The following is a 19,583-nucleotide window of genomic DNA, read 5'->3' as shown; positions in this document are numbered from 1 at the left end:
ATGGGCAGGGTTTGGGAGAAAATGGGGAGTGAGGGCTAATGATCATGGCACTCCTTTGGGGGTGTGACAAAATGGTATGAAACTGCGATGATCGTTGCACAACTCTATTAAAAACCAGTTATCATGCACATTAAATCGGTGAATTGCATATTTATGGTACGTGAATTAGATCTCCATAAAACTGGCTTGTTTAGTTTTGAGCCAGCCTTGGTAAGTTGAACTCTGAGCTCAACGAAACTGAATTATCGGAGTGATTTTTCAAAACTCCAAGCGAAGGTTTTCCCGGTCCTCTGAGAAAGCGAAAGTGGGCTATGACCATTTTCTAAGGACGCCAGGAAAATACGAACTGGAGCCTGGGATGCCAGCGCTTCATCAGCGGCGTGCGCACAGCACGATCCCGGATCCTGGAGCCACTGTTTGGCAGGCTCTCGGGCACCCCCAGGCCGGCGCGCAGGACCCGCGGCGGAACTCCCAGGACGGAGCGGCCGTGGCCTCCGCCTCGCGCCCCGAGAAGGGAGGACGGGAAGCCTGCTCTGCCGGGTCCTAAGACGCAACCTCGGCGCACGCCGGAGCAAGTCCCCGGGCCCTTCCGAGCAGCGCTCCCGGGCGGCGCCGCCCGCGGCTCGCTCGCTCGCGAGGAGAGGCCCCACTGCGAGGGGAGGGGGCGCGGTCCCCAAGTCGCAGGGCGTGGAGCCCTGGGGGCCCTGCCGCGAGCGTGCAGGCTGCGGCCGCCTCCCGCCCCCGGCCGCGCCGCGCCGCCCGCCCCGGTGCGCCCCTCTCCGGCTCCTCCTCTTCCCCTCGGCCTGCGTCCCGCCCTCGCCCGCAAACCCAAACACTCCGGCTCCTGCAGCGCGGGCCGCGCGTGATCGTCCCGCCGCCGCCGCCGGCGCCGCCGCTGCCGCGCGCCCGGGCGCCCCAGCCTGCGCCTCTCCTCTCCGCCCGCCGCCGCCCGCGGCCCGGCCGAGCGATGCTGCTGCTGGCCGCCGCCTTCCTTGTGGCCTTCGTGCTGCTGCTCTACATGGTGTCTCCGCTCATCAGCCCCAAGCCCCTCGCCCTGCCCGGGGCGCATGTGGTGGTGAGTGGCCTCCTGTTGCTGCGCCCCCACCTCCCGGTCCGCTTGGCCAGCCGGCAACCCAGGCCGACGAGCCTTCCTCCAGGCCGTGGTCCCCAGGAAGGGACGGCCAACGGGGAGTCACCTGCCGCCGTCCACCCTGGCACTGTCCCTCCGGGCCGGGCGCCCGGCCGCAGGACCCGCCCTCCGTGGCATCTGGCTCTTCCCGGGGCCAGACTGCGATGGACGGGATCGGTTCCAGCCAGCCGGGTTGTCGGGCTCCAGGAGCTCGGTAGCTGCTCGCCGGTGCCCAGTGCATCCCTGGGAGGTGAATGTTTTGGTCCTCGGCTTTCCCGATGAATCAACAGAGAGGCTGAGAAACTTTGCCAAGGACACAGCGGTTGGCGGTGCGCAAGGTGCCGCGGGGACCCCGGCGAGGCCAGCCGCTGCCTGCAGGGTGGTGAGGGTGGACGCGGGGAGAGGGGTCACAAGCCACCCGCACCCGCCGAGGCGACTGGGGACTGGAGGATGGCCCGTGCGAGGGACAGAAAGGGCAGTTGCCAAAGGAGTCCGGGAAGTGACTCACCTGGGGGAACTGCAGGGAACCCAGTGGTCTGGCTGTCTGGGCTAGGGCGTGGGCACGCTTCTGCCCCGTCTGCACAGCTTGTCTCTGAGCTCGCCCAGTGTCTGTGATTGACGTTTCAGTGCCATTCTTTGCCATCATTTCATAGTCGAAAGAATGAGCTAAACCGAAGCGGCTAGGGCCACAGGGCTGAAGGAGATGTGAATGGTTGGTTTCTTACCGGAAGCTCGCGTGTCCCTATTCTGAAGGTGTGGCACCTTTTGCAAACCCAGAAGATGCCTGCCCCCTGCGCCCAGCGCTTCGCTGCCAGCAGTGACTTTCTATTTGGACCCCACAACCTGAGGCGCATTGAGGCAGGGAGTTTTGAATAAGGAGAGCTAGTTACTAAGCTGGAGCACATATTATCTGAGCACATACCTGTGCTGCCATCTCACCTGTCTGCTGGACTGTTGCAGAATAGGATGGTCATTTGTTTTAGTACGCTTTAAATCTGAACAGGGGTTTGTGAATGATAAAATGTGCTTAATTTTTTCTTGGTAAACTGTGAACTGTGAGATTGTTTTCAGTTCCTGCTGTTGCTGATGTGGAAGGTGAGGAGTTGGGTGTAGATTCACTAGAGAGAGGGGAGGAAAACTTGTTGATCACCCCACGTTCTGAGCATTTCACATTCACAAGAGAACTTGTGCCTCAGATGCCAGCTTTAAAAGTTGAATTCTTTCAGCACTTGTGCTTGCAGAGAATAATGGGGGGGGATGCAAAACCAAAATTTGAATGAAATTTTTAATTCAGTGTTTATAAGAAAGTTTTAGTTCCTTCAGTTCCCACAAGCTCCAGGTCACAGGTAAGGTAATAAATATCCTGTCTGTTGGGATAGACATGGAATTTCTTGTCTCACTTTAATATTATAAAAAACATACACACACATGAATAATTCACCATCTGTCTTTTTTAATGTCCTAAGAAGAGTAAAGTGCAATTTACTTGAGATTTGTTAGAGCAGGTGCAGGAGCTAATCTTCAGGCGGTGAAGGATTTGGAGCTATTTACCGTTTCTAGGACGGTTCTTCTGCACTGGTACTGTCTGTGAGTAGTGATGGCACGCAGCACGTCCCACAGGCTGGTGCTTATTCCAGTCCTTCCCTTTTTTGGAAGATGGGGAGCAGTTCTGCTGGCAATGAGCCAGCCCCTGTTGTCCCCAATAAGAGCTGTATGGTGTAATTAAAGAGAGTAGCACTGGAACAGTATTTGCAACAGGCAGTAAGAGCGAGTGATACAGAAAGGAAATTAAACTGGTCGCTTTAGTCACTTGGGTCACTACTTGTCAGATGATATATGCTTGCCATTTTTTTCAGCCACTGTGAAAGTTCCTTATATGTAGTTACCACATTCAGAGTAGCACAGCCCAGATTGATCTTAGTGTGTTTTTTCAGACCTTTAAGAATTAGCTGGCTTGACTAGACGACAGTTTCCCATGAGCCCTGACCTGGAAGTTGAAGTCCTACTCATGTTATACAGAAATCTTAAAAATTACAAGGGCTTAAGCCTTTTTTTAATCTTTGCAGTAAATTTACATAACTAACTTCCCTATATACAGCCTAGAAAAAAGGACAGCAATAACTATAACTAACATTGCCTATACATTTTCTCAATAACCCACAACTTCCTCCTCCATTAACTGATTTTATAATAATTTATTTACAAGTTCTTTCGGCATTCTGATCTCTAGGGAATTGGCATCATACACCGTTTTGCAAAATAGTGTAGGCAAATGTTTATTTAGTGACTGCTTCTTGCAAGGTTCTGTGCTGGAAATGAGAGAGAGCAAGTGCACTTGGTATCTGTCCTTAAGGAACTGATGGTCTGGAGGGAACCGGGATGTCAGTAAAGTCCCTTCACAGGGCATACCGTGACAGGTAAGGACAGGGTCTTGTGACAGAGTCAGGAGAAGCTTCATGGAGAAGGGGACATTTGAACTGAGCTCTGTGGGGTCAGAAGGGTTCGGAAGTATTGGTGTGTGGGTGACGTGGGATGGGGGGACAGTTAAGCAGCAGGGACAGAATCATAGAACGGGGACCTTTTGAGTACCCCTTCTTGTTGCTTTCTGGTGAAATCTAATAAACCAAAACAACTCATGAAACATCCTGATAGTAAAGACTTCCTCAGAGACTGCTTTTAGCCCGGGCCACAGGTTATTTTCATAATAACCTTCTATAGATAATTGGTTAATTATCCACCAGAGAAATCTCTCCTTCAGTGGCAAGTCGAGGTTAGGAGCAACGAAGGGTGCCTGCAGGTCCCAAGGAGATAAGCCTCTGTGCAGGAGGGGTTTCATGATGTCGACGTCCTGGGATGGGAGACGTTCCCTAAAGCATGATTTCTATCTCACAGTAAAATAGCCAAAGTAGCCCAAAGACTGACTGTAGGGAAATGGCTGTTTCGAAACTGCTCTTTAATGTAACATTATTAAGTCTCTAGGTTTTTGTCATAGACTTTATGACTTTGTTTTTTTTTTTTTTGGCAGACCTAAGGATGGAACCCAGAGTCTCCCACATGTACCACTAAGCCACACACCCAGCCTATAACAGTCTTTTAAAAAGCAGGATATAGTAACTTGAGATATATAATTTGCATAGGGACAATACTAGAAAAATAATACTGCATTTGTCTCACTGAGTGAAACATGTATTGACTACCCCCTGTGCCAAGTGCTAGGAATATAGTGGAGATTGGAAATAGAATTGGTATTTCTGTGGAGCTTGTGGCGTGTTGATTGTGTTTGATTCAGTCACTTAAATGTGTGACTATTGGATTGTGTGAGAACCATAAAGTAAAGAAAAAAGAATGCAGTGCTGGGAGTGGGCTGGGCTGGGGGGCAGGGTGTACAGTGAATGCTTACCTGAGGAAATGATGTTTGAGTGGAGATTTGCTGGGTAAGTAGGTGCCAGCTAGATCAAAGGAGCAGGAGGAAAGCATTGGTAGCGGGGAAAAGAGAATGTGCAAAGGTCCTGTGGTCAAAGGGTGCATGGAACTGAGAGATGGCCAGTACGGTTGAGTGATAGATAGGAGGAATAGAATGCTGCAGGGAGAAAAGTTTGATATTTCAGTATATTCTGATCATATATAATGAGTCATTTAAAATACAAGATATGTACGGGTAACCACTCTTTTAATCTGTTGTAGTTGTAGTATCACATAGATGTGTCATAAGGCGAGAAATTCATTTAGATTTGGAATTAAAGGCAGATGAATGTATTATGTATTAACTGTTGTTATAGAGTACTTTCTTTCCCTCTAGTGAACTCAGAAAATTATAGGCATGTGTTTTCTAGTTCAGTACTGAAAACAAAGCAGTAGGGTCTGCTGACAGTATAGTTCTTCATGCTGGCCTAACTCCCCACACTAAGCCCGGTGGGAAGAAGCCACAAGAGCTGGGCGATTCTTGTAGAACCCCAATAATTACTCTGTTCTGTTCCATTCCATTCCATTCCGTTCTGCCAGGGGTAGAGCCTCTGGCTTCTTGCATGCCAAGCAGGTGTTCTACCACTGAGCTACGCCCCCAATCCCATCATAATGCTCTGAACATCTTCCCCTGGAGCAGAGATCGGAAGTGCTGAGATCTCATTGTTTTTGTTCATAGGTGACAGGAGGTTCCAGTGGCATTGGGAAGTGCATTGCTATTGAGTGCTATAAACAAGGAGCATTTATAACGCTGGTGGCACGAAATGAGGTAGGTGTTCTTGGTTCATCGTTGCTAACTTACGTATTCAGCTTTAATCAGGGAGCTGGTGCCAAGTGTCCTGGTCCTCACAGCTGTGCTGGGAAGTCCTCACCTCCCTCAGGGGCTGTGATTCCTGAACTACTGGTTCTTTCTTGTGTTTAGGCCAAGGATTTCTCTGTTGACGTGAGATCAGCTCACCAAATATATATTTAGTGGCAATCACATATCAGACCGCATTGCAGACATCGCGGATCTCGAGATAGAGAGGCTAAGGCCACGGGAGGCCAGATGTGCTGGCAGCAGTGATTCCGAAGCTGAAACCCAAGGGCGTAGGTGTCTGTTTATCATTTCTCTATGATTTGCTTATGACTACGGGACTCTCATCCCTCCCGACACGTCTAGCAAGACGTATTTTCTACTTCAAGTTGATGCAGGGTCTGTTTTCTCTTTTCCTCAGGGTCTGCTGTTCTTGCCAGCGTTTCTTTAGAGAGCAGAGCGGTAACCCTGTGTGTCACAGGAACAGTCCTGAAGTCCTCGTGCCCCCACGCAGGGCCGAGGAAGCGAATGTGACTGTGTCTGCTGCTCTTGGGTGCAGAGCGCAATGCTTGGTACGCAGCAGGCGCTCAAAACAGATTTGTTGAATGAAGAAATGGCAGAAGGGCAGAGAGCATGGCAGCGCCAACACAACCTCGCGGCTTTGGGATGAACTGCTTCAGTGGGGGTGGTGGGCTGAACAGGGCCCCTGGGAAGGGAGGCCAAGGTGGACCTCGGGAGACAGCGTACAAATAATGACCTAGAATCATTCTCCGCGTCCATAATTGTTTCAAAAGCTGGGAAAGGCAGAATCAGCTACCTTTTTTTTTATACTTTGACTTCTCTAATCATTAATTTGCTTTGGCATTTAAGCCACCTTACACGAATGGAAGCATAGAGTCAATAAGATGCACTTTGTGTGCCGGGTGTGGCGGCTTGCACCTGTAATCCCAGCGGCTCGGGAGGCTGAGGCAGGAGGATGGTGAGTTCAAAGCCAGCCTCAGCAACAGTGAGACCCGGTCTCTCAATAAAATACAAAATAGTGCCGGGATGTGGTTCAGTGGTTGAGTCCCTGGTACCATAAAGATGCATTTCATGAGTATTTTAACAAGACTGGTACTCAGTGCAAGATGAATGACAGAGTAGGTGGGAGGTCCTTGCCGCAGGGGTCAGGGGTCCTCGATTTGCTAGAACCGAAGGCACCCAAGAGCCTTCTGGGCTCGAGAAATCCTTTATCTTCTAATGAGATGTTTCCTACCCGTCTTGGCAGTCCTGTGTGCATCTTTATGGACAGAACGATATCATTTTATCGTAGTCACACGCATTTGGACACCCTGCATGTCCTTGGGAAGTTTCTCTCTCCCTTTTTGTTCTTTTCTGTTTCTCAGGGTGTATTTAAGTTACTTCTGTGACAGATTAAGATTCTGTAAACTATATCTTTTTTCTCGAAAATAGGCAAAACAAACAAAATCAAAACCTTGGAAGAATCATTCACTCCCCTGGGTATGTTGGCTTGCCGAAGAGTAGTTTTGAAATTGGCGAGTCATAGCTTTGCCCGTCCATTTGCAGAGTGAGTTTTCCTCTGGTCGCCCCCTGTTGGATGTTGGCATCCAGAAGCTCACACCTGCAGCTTTGCGACGCATCCACAGCGGTGTGGCCGCTGGTGTTTTACAGCATCACTAAATAACATGGGGTGAAAACATTTGTTAGAATTAATAACATGACCATCAGCAATCAATACCATGTATTCACGATTTGAGTTTATTTTTCTATTTCTCTGCAATACATTTTAAAATGTGCTATCATGTATTCATAGCTTAAAATATTTTAATTCTTTCTTTCATGGACTGTGGCCCATAGTTACTCAGTGAAGGTGCTGCTTTGCGTAGTTGGTAGAATTTAAGAAATATTTATACAAACAGTTGCTTTTTTCTCCTTTCAGCACACAGCAGACAGGCATATAATCACAGTTCTAATTAATCGTTCTGTGTTGCTTTCAGGACAGGCTGCTGCAGGCGAAGAAAGAAATTGAAAAGCACTCTGTCAATGACAAACAGGTAAAGCACGGTTTTCAGCGTGCATTTTCTATAGCGTCAACCCAGCAGAGAAAGGAAAGTCAGGGTTCCTTCACCTGTGACCGGATCGCTGAAAGCACACATGGTTTTCTTGATTAAAATGCATTAAATTAGACTGTTTTGGAACAGGTGAAATCGTTTGAATTGTCGAGGAACTCAGGTTATTACCAAAAAAAAAAAAAAAAGTGTAGACACTTGCACACTCTACAGATGGTCAAATAACAGGGTGTTTATTTCATTTAGATCATTAATTAATTAGCTAATTATTTTTGTGGTGCTGAAGATTGAACCCATGGCTGCTGTAGCACTGACCCCCGGCCTCTTGTTTTTTTTTTAATTTTGAGACAGGGTCTGGCCAAGTTTTCTAGGCTGGCCTTGAGCATGTGATCCTCCTGCTTCAGCCAGAGTCCCTGCAATTACAGGCCTGTGCCATCATGCCCAATCAGTTGTTTATTTAAATAACCTTTATACAAATGCTTACAAGCATAGGGTATTTAAAATACTTTTGGTTGTGAAAGTTTTTGGTGAATAAAATGGGACACATGATGTATATTTGAGTATGAAGCATGAGTGACTAGACAGCCATCACTCGAGTTAAAGAAATGGAGTTTAACAGAGTATCCGCCATTCCAGCCTCTCTTTCCTAAGAGGCCACCCCCAACCTGGGTGTGTTGTTGATCCTTCTTTGCTCTTTTAAGAACCTTTACCATGTATGGTAAAATATGCATAGCTTAATAGTTGTTTTTTAAAGTTCTGTTTCTTTTTGAACTTTATGACATCTTTATTTTTTAACCGCTTTATTGAGATACGTTCACACACCTGTGAAGTGTGCGATTCATTGCTTTTTAATCTAAGTCACAGTTGCGCAACCATCACCAAGATCAATCCTAGACATTCCCGTTACCCCACCAAGAGTCTCCACATCCACTGGCAATCCCTCGCCTCGCCTGCTCCGCCTGCACCAGTCCTGGGCAATCACTCCACAGACTGACGTGACATCATTCTTTATGCATTTTTGCACAACTTCTTTCTTCATTCAATATTATTTGTTAAAAAGCCTTCTGTGTTGTTGCGTAACGTGGAAGTTCACTTAATTTTTCAACCCCCTTATGGTATTCAGTGGTAAACTGCGCTTTGTTCATCGGTTCTACTGTTGGGTGGATTTTTGGTTGTTTCCAGGTTTTTGGGTAGTTTGCTGTGGGGTTTGTACACGTGTGTGGAGCCGGACCCACTTAGAAGTGGACTTGTTGAGCTGCTGTCCACGTGGCCAGGTGTCTGCACCCTCACAGAAGGCCGTCACTCCCCGGGAAGTCACTGGTGGTTTGGGTTGCTCCTCATTCTTGTCAACACTTAGTATTAGCTGACTTTTTTTAAGTTTTGCCTTTCAGACGGGTTTTAAGTCTCATTTTGCTGTGGTTTTAATTGCTTTTTTCCCATTCTAGTATATAATAGAGATTTTTCCATGTCAATAAAAATAATCAGTTCTCTTGTGTTGACCTCTGTCCACTTTATTTATTTATATTTATTTTTGACCGGTGCAGCCTATGCTGCAGGTGAAATTCCTTGTCCACAGTTTTTCTTTGGGACCTTGGACCCTGACGGTCCCCCCTTCTCTGAAGCCACCAACATCAGAAGGACACCAGCTCTGCGGCTCCCTCCATTTTCCTGGTGTTCCGGGACTTGGGATGGAGACGGGAGTGTGTTGTAAGCCGGAGCTCGGGTGTGGGTGACTGAAGGCCAGTGCTGCCTGCGGCCAGCACCGACTGCGCTCTGGGCTTTGGGTCAGGTGGAAGCGCTTGTCTTCCGTCCGTGCGGAGGGGCGGTCATCAGGGCTGGGCAGACGAGAGCTTGAACCACTGGCTTGTTTTTCCCACAGAGGATTTTTCTCTTTGAAATTTCTCTTGTCTGTTGGTATAGATTTTATTTAGTAGCTGGTCTGATACTTTGTAAAAAGTATTAAAAGACACATTTTAAAATTAATCCTATGATTCCTACCCTCTTTTTAAAAAAATGTTTTCTATGTGATGACTCGGAAATAAAATCCATTTGGGGGGGTATTACAACGAAGGGCAAAGTCCCCTAATCTGGAATGTTCCAGGTTGTGTTTGTGAAGGGGGCTGTTTCCTTTTCTTTGGAATTTAAATATTTTGGCTGGAGTTCCCTCTCGCATTACATGAAATTTTATGCCCTACTCTGTCAAATTCTAAAGAAATGGGGCTCCTCTTCTTGTTTGTTTTGAGATGGAGTCTCGCTATATTGCCCAGGCTGGCCCTGAAACTCTGGGCTCAAGAGATTCCCTCTGCCTTAACCTCCCAAGTAGCTGAGATTGTAGGGTCAACACAGCTGCGCTCCTGCCGGAAGCAAAGACAGAGGCTGGGGTCCCAGTATCCTCTCCAAGGTCATATGCTCCCAGTGGCCTCTCTTCCTCCCACCCGGCTCCTCTTCTAAAAGGTTTCCTACTTCCTAGTAGCACCACAGGCTGGGAATCAAGCCTTCAACACATCAGCCTTTGGGGGACACTCATCCAGAGTGAAGCACCCGCCATTCTAGATGCCTGCCTGCCTCTTCCAGCCCCCATTCCATAATTCCTGGGTACAACTATTAACTGCATCTCTAACCAGTTTTAGTTACTGATCCGTACATTCAAAATTGACTACTTTTATCAGAAATTTTATCAAAATTGACTACTTTTATAATTGCTTTTAGTTAAAAATAACTTTAAAAATCAGTTTTAGCACTTGCATATCTCTGACATTTTTTTTTTTTTCTGTAACAGGTGGTGCTTTGTATCTCAGTTGATGTATCTCAAGACTACAACCAAGTAGAGAATGTAATAAAACAAGTAAGAGGTGGGGCTGATTGGAATCAACGTGCTTGACTTTTGATTGGTTCTTAGCATTTTGTTCTGTGGCTTGGAATTGGTAAATCTTCCCCGTATCTTTTAACAGTTTTAAAGAATTCACTGACTAGCCTTGATTGGCTGCTAAGTGACCCTTTTCTTCTGTCTCTTAATTTCACTTTGCTGATTTTTTGTAGGCTCAGGAGAAACTGGGTCCAGTGGACATGCTTGTAAACTGCGCCGGAATGTCACTGTCTGGGAAATTTGAAGATCTCGAAGTTAGTACTTTTGAAGTAAGTGCAGATGTTTGCTTCCTAGGGCGGCCCAGCTACAAAAAGCAGAAGAAGGCGTGGGTAAAGGATTTAAGAATAAAGTAGACGAATGCATTCGAGCGTTCACAGATGCTTGAGAAGACTGAGGAAGGCTGACAAGGTGGTCCCAGGGCTGTGACCACTGAACCTTAAGAGCATGGACTAGTCTCTGAACCTCAGTTTTCTCAGCTCAAAAATGAAAACGAACCATCTGCTGTGACAGATTACTGCGGTGATTCGCTGAGATCACATCTTCAAGACAGTACTTTATAAAACCAGCAGATGTTGGGTGTTCACATCAAGTACCAGTATTATTAACAATGAGAGACCAGGGAAGTCGAAGAACAGCCTCTCTGGTGTTCTCAACTCAAGATCAGAAGCTGATGCATCCTATTTATATTATATTAAGCAGGTTTTCCAAGGAACCTCTTTTAATAATTTCTTTCAGCATCAAAGAAATGGGCGTTAGATTTGAAATCTTTTTTAAGTGCACAATATTTTGCAGTTGGCGGTACATCTGCCACGTTTTTCTTCAAGTTCTGCTCGCCCTTTGTCGTGCTGGTTTGAATGCTTGACTCTGAAGTTACCCTATCTTCCCCTTTAATAGAAAAGGAGACTGCTGGAGCAGTTTTCTCGCTGTCTGGCTTCTGGCTGGCCATGGGAAAGCACCACCAGCTCTGGATTTGCTTGAGGCAAGCAGGAGAGTCGGTGTAGATAGAGGCATGTGGTGGGATGTGTCTTTAGGCTCCTTTATCAGCTCGGCGTGGAAAAGTGTTGTCTAGACTCGTACACCTTCATCTGGAAGGAGTGGAAGGGAGATTTGAAGATCATATCAGCAGCTGTGTAAAGAATCAGTTTGGGAAAACAGTTTTTTAGTCTTGGCAGGAAGTGATGAAGCAAAGGACTTAGGAGGTAGCCAGAAAAGGAGTAGGCGTGTGAGTGTGTGTGTGTGTGTGTGTGTGTGCGTGTGCGTGTGCACATGCGCATGCTTAAGAGGATGTGGAGTGAGAACCCACAGACTCAGCTGGACTGATCACGGGGGCAAGGAGTGGGTCGGGACACATGGAGTTACGTGGTTGTGAGAAACGCACAGCTGGGACCCGGGAAGGGGGCATGCGTGTCGGGCAGAGGGAGTGGGCGTTGACCTGTGTGTCTGGTGGTGGAACCCGGGCACTCGCATGGATGGTGCGTCAGGGCGAGGCTGTGAGCAGGAGTGGAGGAAGCTCAGCGCTTATGCCAGGCGAGTGTGCAGGTGTCAGTGACAAGCAGAAGGTGTGGAGCCCGGGTTGTCACAACTCACTGTAGGAATTGAGCAGGTCCCTTGTGACCCCGCTGGGAGGGAGGGGGCAGTTGGAAACCTGCACCTGGCTTCTCTTGGACTTCATGGGCGTCTTTTCCTCTCTGATTTGTTTGTGTCTTTTCCCTGCGATAAACCTGAGCTGTGGCGATGACTAAGCGGAGGACCGTGAGACTTCCCCGGGGGTCCTGGGGCGCCCCAGCTAACACGCTTCTCTTGGTTTTCCGTTTTCATGCTTCTTCTCTCATCCTGAGTCCCTGATACTGAGAATTAGTTTTGAATTTTCTCTTGCCCTTTCGTTCTGTCTGCTTCATTGAGTGTTCTTTCTTCTAAGAAGCCAGTGTGTCTGTTTTGTGTTGGGGGCTTTGCTTGGGTGGCTGCTGATCCTCGACCACGTCTACACAGTGAGATCAGGACACTAAAGGGCTGGTGGGGATCCTGTGCTGTGGGGAGACTGTTTGACGAGAGCCCCTCTGTACCGCGACGGGGCCAGATCTTGGGCGGGGGCCTGGTTCTATAGGTCTTATTTACTGGACTGAACAGAAGCCATTACAAAGAATCCTGTCTGCAGTGTCCTGAGGGTGACAGTGGTGGAGAGTGGGGGTCTCCAAGTTCAGCAGACTTTCTCTAAGCCCCTCACGTCATCTAGACTGATCCTCTCTAGGAGCCACACCTCTGCCTCCCGCCAGGCTGGAAGAGGGGCGCAGATCTGCTCTGTGGAGAGGGGAGACCTCCGGGATCTGACTCTCCTTGCCCCCCCCCACCCCCTTTCATTGTCCCTACGTTTTTTTTAAAGTAAGGTGAAGGTCACATAAAATAAACCACTTTGAAGTGAGTAGACAGTTGAGAAGCATTGCCCACATTCACAGTGTTGTATAACTGCCACCTCCATCTGTCACCCAAAAGGGAACCCTGTATCTATGAAGCACTGCTCCCCATTCTCTCCTGGGCTCCTACCCTAGGGCCTGGCCACCACCAGTGTGTGCCCTGTCGCTCTGGATGTTTCCTGTAAGTGGGACCCTGTGATCAGTGCCCTCGTGTCTGGCTCCTCTCCCTCAGCATAGTTTCTGGGGTCCCCTGCATTGTAGCATGTGTTGCTACCCCTCCTTTGCGTGGACTGGTAACACCCCACAGAATGAGGTACCTGTTGTCTGGGCTGTTTCTACCCGACTGCCTGTACGCCGACCTCCTGTCTTTCAGCCCTGTGTCCACCCAGCCTCCCCACCCCACAGGTGCCCGGGTGCTGCTTGAGCCTTTTGGGGCTTCTGTGGTCCAGTTCTGGTTTTAGTGTCTCCACTCCTTCTAAGAATCAAGTTGTCCATCTTCTGCTAAGTTAGTCCTCACTGTTCATTCTATTCTTCAGTTTCCAAAATGCTATTACTGTTGTTTTCATTTCTGTTTTTTTTCTATTCTCACAGGTTTGTCCATTAAGTGGGATCTCTAAAAGTGCCAAAAAGACTGCCTTTTTTCAGATTTTTTGAAAATATTTTTTTAGATGTTGATGGACCTTCATTTTTATTCATTTATTTATATGTGGTGCTGAAAATTGAACCCAGCGCCTCCCACATGCTAGGCAAGCACTCTACCACTGAGCCACAACCCCAGTCCCTTTCAGATATTTTTTAAGGACATTTTTATTATCAAAACAATACAATGATACTAAAACCCTTTTTGTGGGGGAAATGGGAATACCAGCATCCTGACACCATCTCTTACAATTGTATGTATTTCCTTGAGTCTGTGTTTACATACATGTTCTTTTATTCATTATTTAAAATAGTGATAGCCATGGTCTAAATACGCCTGACCTCCATTTCTTAAAAACTAACAGCATAAGTAATTCCCCATGTCACTCCTGCTGTTTCGGGTCATCTTGAACATATTATGATTGATTTAGTTTTACATAATGGTAGAGCTAATATTTTTGTAAGACTTAATACAAAAAAATCCATTTAAATGCAAGCAGTCTTAGACTCTCAAGTTAAAAGTTTGAGGTTTTAAGAGCTTTAGCATGAGGGAAACAAACCAAGTGCCCACGTGAGCCCTTACCCATGGCAGGTAAGAACCAACGCGTATTGGCTCGCTGTGGGCCAGGAGCTGCGCTAGCCCTTAACTTCTATTTCCTCTTTTAATCCCTGTGGTAATTCCAAGATTAACCTTGGTTTCAGCTGAGAAAATGAGCTGAGCATCTGACTTTCTGATTCGTGGTTAAGTAGGTAGCAAATGGTAGAGCCAAAGATTGAACCTCCAAATCCGAACAGGTCACCACCGTCCTGCTCTGTTTATGCTCTTCCTGTGTCATGGACCCCAGCGGGGCTAGAAATATCTAGAAGCTCTTTCCAAAAACTCTTTCCAAAGTATTGCCTGGAATATGCATGTGCTTTATAGGAGGAAAACTAATTTTGACTAGTTTTCAGGGAAGATATAACTGCTGTCAGTGTGAGAAGGCGAGATGGGATTGAGCTGGCCTGCGACAGAAGGTGCTGGACAGCGCATCTCATGCACAGCATCCTTCAGTCGTCCGTTCACTCATCCCACAAGGCTGCCGAGCGCCCCAGTCACTTGGAATTCCACTGGAGAACTTAAATATGGAAAGAGACATAATTCCCCTTGAGAGGGTCCTGAAGGCTGTTGACCGTGTTCCCTCCTCATGTGGCTCCCTTGTTCCCTGCAGAGATTAATGAGCGTCAATTACCTGGGCAGCGTGTACCCTAGCCGAGCAGTAATCACCACCATGAAGGAGCGCCGCGTGGGCAGGATCGTGTTTGTGTCTTCCCAGGCAGGACAGTTGGGGTTGTTTGGTTTCACGGCCTACTCTTCATCCAAGTTTGCCATCCGGGGATTGGCAGAAGCTCTGCAGATGGAGGTACAAGTCCAATTCTGAATTTATTCCTCTCAGTTCAGCAATATACAAGCTTTTTGGTTTCTTAGCTGCTTTAGTGCATTAAATTAGAGATTCATAGGTTCGAAATTAAATTTAATAGAGAGTGCATTACATTTGAGATTTCTAGATTTGACACTAGTGAAAGAGAATTGACTCAGCCCTGAGTTCTGAATACACAAAATGCTAGTAATATCGTCATGGTGTTTTGGCCTAATACTGTGCAGATATAAGGTTAACAAGATATTTTATTCCATAGAGGTCTTCCTGTAACAAATAGATCTGTCCTGATGACCAGAATTAGTGAGCGTTGAGGGGAAGCCCTTGAATTGGGTACTGACCCTTGGCTTTTAGACAGATCATTTAAGTTGGTGTCAGTTTCTTCATCTATAAAATGAGAGGGGTAGAATAAAAAAATCAGTTTGGCTCTCCTAATACATTTTCAGGTCTTAAAAAAAGGTTGAAGAGAGTGAGAGCTTTTTATTTTCACAGTTAATAGAACAGTTTGGAGAAGAAGGGTGTAGCTGGGGTTAGCTTCACATTAAGTGTCACTGGACTCATGCATCGCGATCACACAGGGAGGCTCAGGGAGCATCACTAGGGGTCTATCCAGGGCCACCTAAGGTAGAATTCCTCCTGCCACAGTATACACTGGAGTGTAACACCACCTCATGATGTTAAAAGCCCAGAAGAGGAGAATTCACAAGATGAACCCCCTTGTAATAAGTGTGCTTTTGGAAGTCCTGGTTAATCGTTTAGATCAGAGGTGAGCAATTTTTTTCTGTAAAGGACCAGATAGTAAATGGTAGGCTTTTGAGGGCTGGATGGTGCCTGTCGCACCTACTGAAGTCAGCTCTGGCAGCAGAGAAGCAGCTATAGTCAACACTACATAAATGAAAAGGTGCGACTGTGTCCCAGTAAAACTTTATAAAACCAGGCACAGGCTATATTTTGCTGACCCATGTTTAGAATATGTCAGAAGAAACCTTGATGGTGTCTGACAGAGACCCACATGGCCTAAATATTGGACAAGTTATTGGACCGGTGACAGCCCTGATGGGCCATGAAGAGATTGACAGACTGTGTTCTCCTACCAAAGGATCGAGGCGCGGATTTCTTGTTACCAGCTAGATTAAACTCTTAATCAAAATAGGTCATCATAGTACACTTAACCAATAGGGCACACATGACTGTGAAACTTCAGACAAGAACACTGGTTATTTCTTTTGCAGTTTTTACTTGGAAGAGTCCCTTTATGAATAACCATTTTTTTTTTGTCATAATTTTTTGAAATATGTGAGGCAGATGTTAAGCCACCTAATGGAAAGAAAACCGAATTTCCGTGATTTCAATGAGTTTCTCAAAGTCATCGAGTTACTTGGTGACAGAAATAATAACAAGACCCGAGTCTCCAGCCCCGTCTCTGGGTCTTCTGCAGTAGAGGATGTGTCTGTAATTCAGGTCAGAAGTTGTCTCATTCCTCTGGCTGCTGGTCTCAGCCCTTCACTTGGGTCGTAGAGTCCATGTGGGTGAAGGGGGTGTTTGGAGATGAAAATGTTGCTCACTGGCCCTTTTCCTCTAAATCTTGTCTTGCCGAGACAAGTCTAGGTCCACTAATTTAGGGCAAAGTGTATAATCTGGGTGGCCTGATTTCACTTCTGGTAGAACAGAGGTGCTAATTCAGAAGAGGGAAAAGAAAACTGGTTGCCAGTACATAGTTACCTCAACCTTGGTGACAGATGAGATCTGCACACTGCAGGTTGCTGGCCTGGGACCCCAGGTCTGCTGAACTTCCATCCACATTTGGACTCCATTGAAAATGTCCTTGCTTACACAAAAAATAAAACCATGTACCCTGAAAAATAGCCTATTTTATTTTGGGGAAATGAATCCTGTCTTCAAAATCTAGTTTGTTCATAGTAGAACTTATACTAAACCATTTATTTCCCTAAAAACTGAGAGCTGTTTTTGAAACCTGGATAATCCAGTCCGTTTCTATGAATGAAACCAATATAACTGCTCAAACTAAATACTTGCAGTAATCCTTTTGGTTTAATAAACTTTCAAGTCTTCCTTCCCCCTTGCTTTGTCCCCAGATTAAGGTAGGGACTTGGAAATGCTGTAGGTACAGTGCGTAATCTTGAAAGAATGCTTTGTTGGCCTTTCTCGGGGGGGTGGGGGAGGATTTTTCTTAATATGTTAGGTACAAATATATCATTTAAAGAGTTTAAATTTTAATCTTTTTGGAAAGCAGAGGTGAGGTAGGAGCCAAACCTGATGAGGCCCTGCCCCTTCCTCCATCTCTGCCCACCATGGTTAGAAAATAAGCTGAAGCTTAAGTTCTGAAGTTTCATGTAAATAGTCTTGCTCTAGCCCCTGCGTCTCTGTTGTAATGGAATGAGGAACACAGGTCTTAGGTGGGATCGTTTTGATGGTAAATCAGGTCTTGAGTGAGTGGTTGGTCTTTCCTGTTTGAGGTTGATCCCAGGTGGAAGGAAGCAGAAAGAACAGAGGGAGTGGGGAGAGCAGGGGACAGAGGGAGGGGGGCAAGCAGGCAGGGGCTAGCCAAGCAGAGCCTCAGCGAGTGGCTTATACATTCTTAGAAAGAGTGGTGACCTCAGGGGTCAGACTTGTCTTACCAAGAACAAGTGAACCCAAACCACCCTCAATGCCTTTTCTGGTTGCTATGAAGTCCATAGTTAAAGGACCGTGTGGAGATGTTCAGTGTATTCAGCTTTTAGTAAATCAGGTGACCAAGAGTGACCAGAAGCTCCACGAGGAGAGGGAATAGTAAGTTTTGTCCATGCCTGTGTGCTGCATTCTAGGAACAATATTGGCACACAGTAGGAATCCAGTAGGTACTTGTTGGATAAGTAAGTGAAAGCCTGCATAGATGGTCAAGTCACTAGCTATTGACAGTATCCAGCCTTTGACCAGGAGAGTCATTTGGCTTGATAATTACAGGGAGGATACCAACCCAGAAGGGGATTGACCCGGTTTCTCTCAACCCCAACAATCTATGGTCCCACCCTATGAGAAAACTGTTCTGTAAAGCTCTGTTTCACCACGGCAGCCATAGCCTTGAGCCTGAAACTGTACTTTGAAATACTGTCTTACATTAGTTTATGGTCCTTATCTACTGTGGGGGTGGGGCAGAGACCTGCTTGGAAGTGACCAGCCTGAGTGGCCAGGGTCAGTCTTTATAAGCCTCTCTAATTACCTCTTACTGGCTTTTTTGTGCTGTTTTTCCATGGTCCATGCATAGGAGGGCAAGGCTGTGGGAGACAGCCTTTTTAAGTCACTGTCTCAAAAACAAGTGGAAGAGAAATTGCTTGCTCATCAACCTCGTGGCCTGGCCCCCGTCCAGAGCCATTTCTGAGCATGGCTGGGCCGGGAGGATGAGCTCTCTCTGCCCCTCGCGGTGGCGCTGGAATGGAACCAGCAGAGGCATCTTTTCCCTATGGCACTTTCCAGTAGTTTCTCCTGACCCCCTGCAGATCCCCACGTTCCACTTTGGAGCTGTGCTTCACTGAGGGAACCTGGGTGATGAGAGGGGACCTGGGACGCTCCTGAGGGCTCTGCAGTAAGGTGGCAGCAGCACTGTGGTTCTCTGCTGGGCAGTCCCTTCGGGTTTGCAGTCCCTGACCTTACTAGGCTGTCTCCGCTTCCCAAACCCAGATGTCTTCATGCCATTGAGAAAAGTGAGCCAGTAGCAAATAGGATCATAGCAACGGGATCCGGATGGCACAGACCCTTGCCCTGAGGGTGGCCAGTTACCAGGGCCAGTGGTTTCCATTAGAATCACCCTGTGGCTCTGACCACCTCCTGAGAATGGGCCCAGCCAAGGCAGGTGGGGGCGGGGATGCAGGATCGCGAGCCCTTTACTGGAGGTGTGAACCTTGCTTCTCGCCGCAGGTGAAGCCATACAACGTGTACGTCACAGTGGCCTACCCACCCGACACCGACACCCCTGGCTTTGCCGAGGAAAACAAAACGAAGGTCAGTGCTCCTGCCCGGGCATTCCGCGTCTTCGGCCTTGTGAGCCTCTTCTCTCTGATTTTGCATCCTTCTGCTCCACTTCACGGTGGTTTGTCAGCCACCAGTGTCTGTGGGGTGTCCTGGGGGTGGAGCCAGGGCCTGAGGTCCTGGGTTCTCCAGGGGAATCTCCTCTTTGCTGCCCCTCACGCCCACCTTGTCCCTTCACATGCACCAGGGTGACCCGTCACATGTCATCCGTTGCTCGGCAAGTCTTTGCCTTCTCTCTCCCACTCCCAATTCCCCCTCTTAATCAGCATGTCTAAACTGCGATTGGTTTATTTATTTTTAAGATTTCAAAATTACATATCGACTTTCTGCTGTGGAAGGTATAACTTAAGACTCAGATCTGGGCTGGGGATATAACTCAGTTGGTAGAGTGCTTGCCTTGTGAGCACAAGGCCCTGGGTTCAATCCCCAGCACCGCAAAAAAAAAAAAAAAAAAAAAAAAAAAAAAAAAAACTCAGATCTGTTCTTCCTGTGTAATTCCCTTAGATGCGACCCAGCTTCTGTATTAACATGGCTGTGTAGATATTCTCCACACCTGCGCATTTCTATAATGACGTTTCATTTCTTGCCTTTTCATCTCCTTAACTTTGTGTCTGTAACTTATTCAGTCTTAGAACTAAAAGTCCCCTTTTGATCCCAAACGGGGTTTTCTATTACTTTCATCCCGTTTCCCTCAAAGACATTTCTCCTGGGCCCCCACCTCTGGCCTGATCCAGACCTGCAGGTCCCAACTCCTCTGCTTACCTTCTCCC

General features: G+C 47.2%; 1 protein-coding gene across 1 annotated transcript in view; it reads left to right on the top strand.

Moving 5' to 3' along the window:
• Nucleotides 1-807: 807 nt before the first annotated feature.
• Nucleotides 808-19,583, top strand: part of Kdsr (3-ketodihydrosphingosine reductase) — a 29,297-nt gene continuing 10,521 nt past the window's right edge. Inside the window, exons 1-7 of the mRNA XM_047526536.1 lie at nucleotides 808-1,075; nucleotides 5,271-5,360; nucleotides 7,385-7,441; nucleotides 10,236-10,301; nucleotides 10,496-10,591; nucleotides 14,581-14,772; nucleotides 18,703-18,786. Coding sequence (XP_047382492.1) covers nucleotides 968-1,075; nucleotides 5,271-5,360; nucleotides 7,385-7,441; nucleotides 10,236-10,301; nucleotides 10,496-10,591; nucleotides 14,581-14,772; nucleotides 18,703-18,786 — 693 coding nt within the window. The 5' untranslated portion in view covers nucleotides 808-967. The remainder of the gene's footprint in view (nucleotides 1,076-5,270; nucleotides 5,361-7,384; nucleotides 7,442-10,235; nucleotides 10,302-10,495; nucleotides 10,592-14,580; nucleotides 14,773-18,702; nucleotides 18,787-19,583) is intronic.

Source organism: Sciurus carolinensis, chromosome 15 (assembly GCF_902686445.1).
Source record: "Sciurus carolinensis chromosome 15, mSciCar1.2, whole genome shotgun sequence".
In the NCBI taxonomy this organism is placed as follows: Eukaryota; Metazoa; Chordata; class Mammalia; order Rodentia; family Sciuridae; genus Sciurus; species Sciurus carolinensis.
The sequence above is the reverse complement of the archived record's forward strand: the minus strand, read 5'-3'. Positions and strand labels throughout refer to the sequence as shown.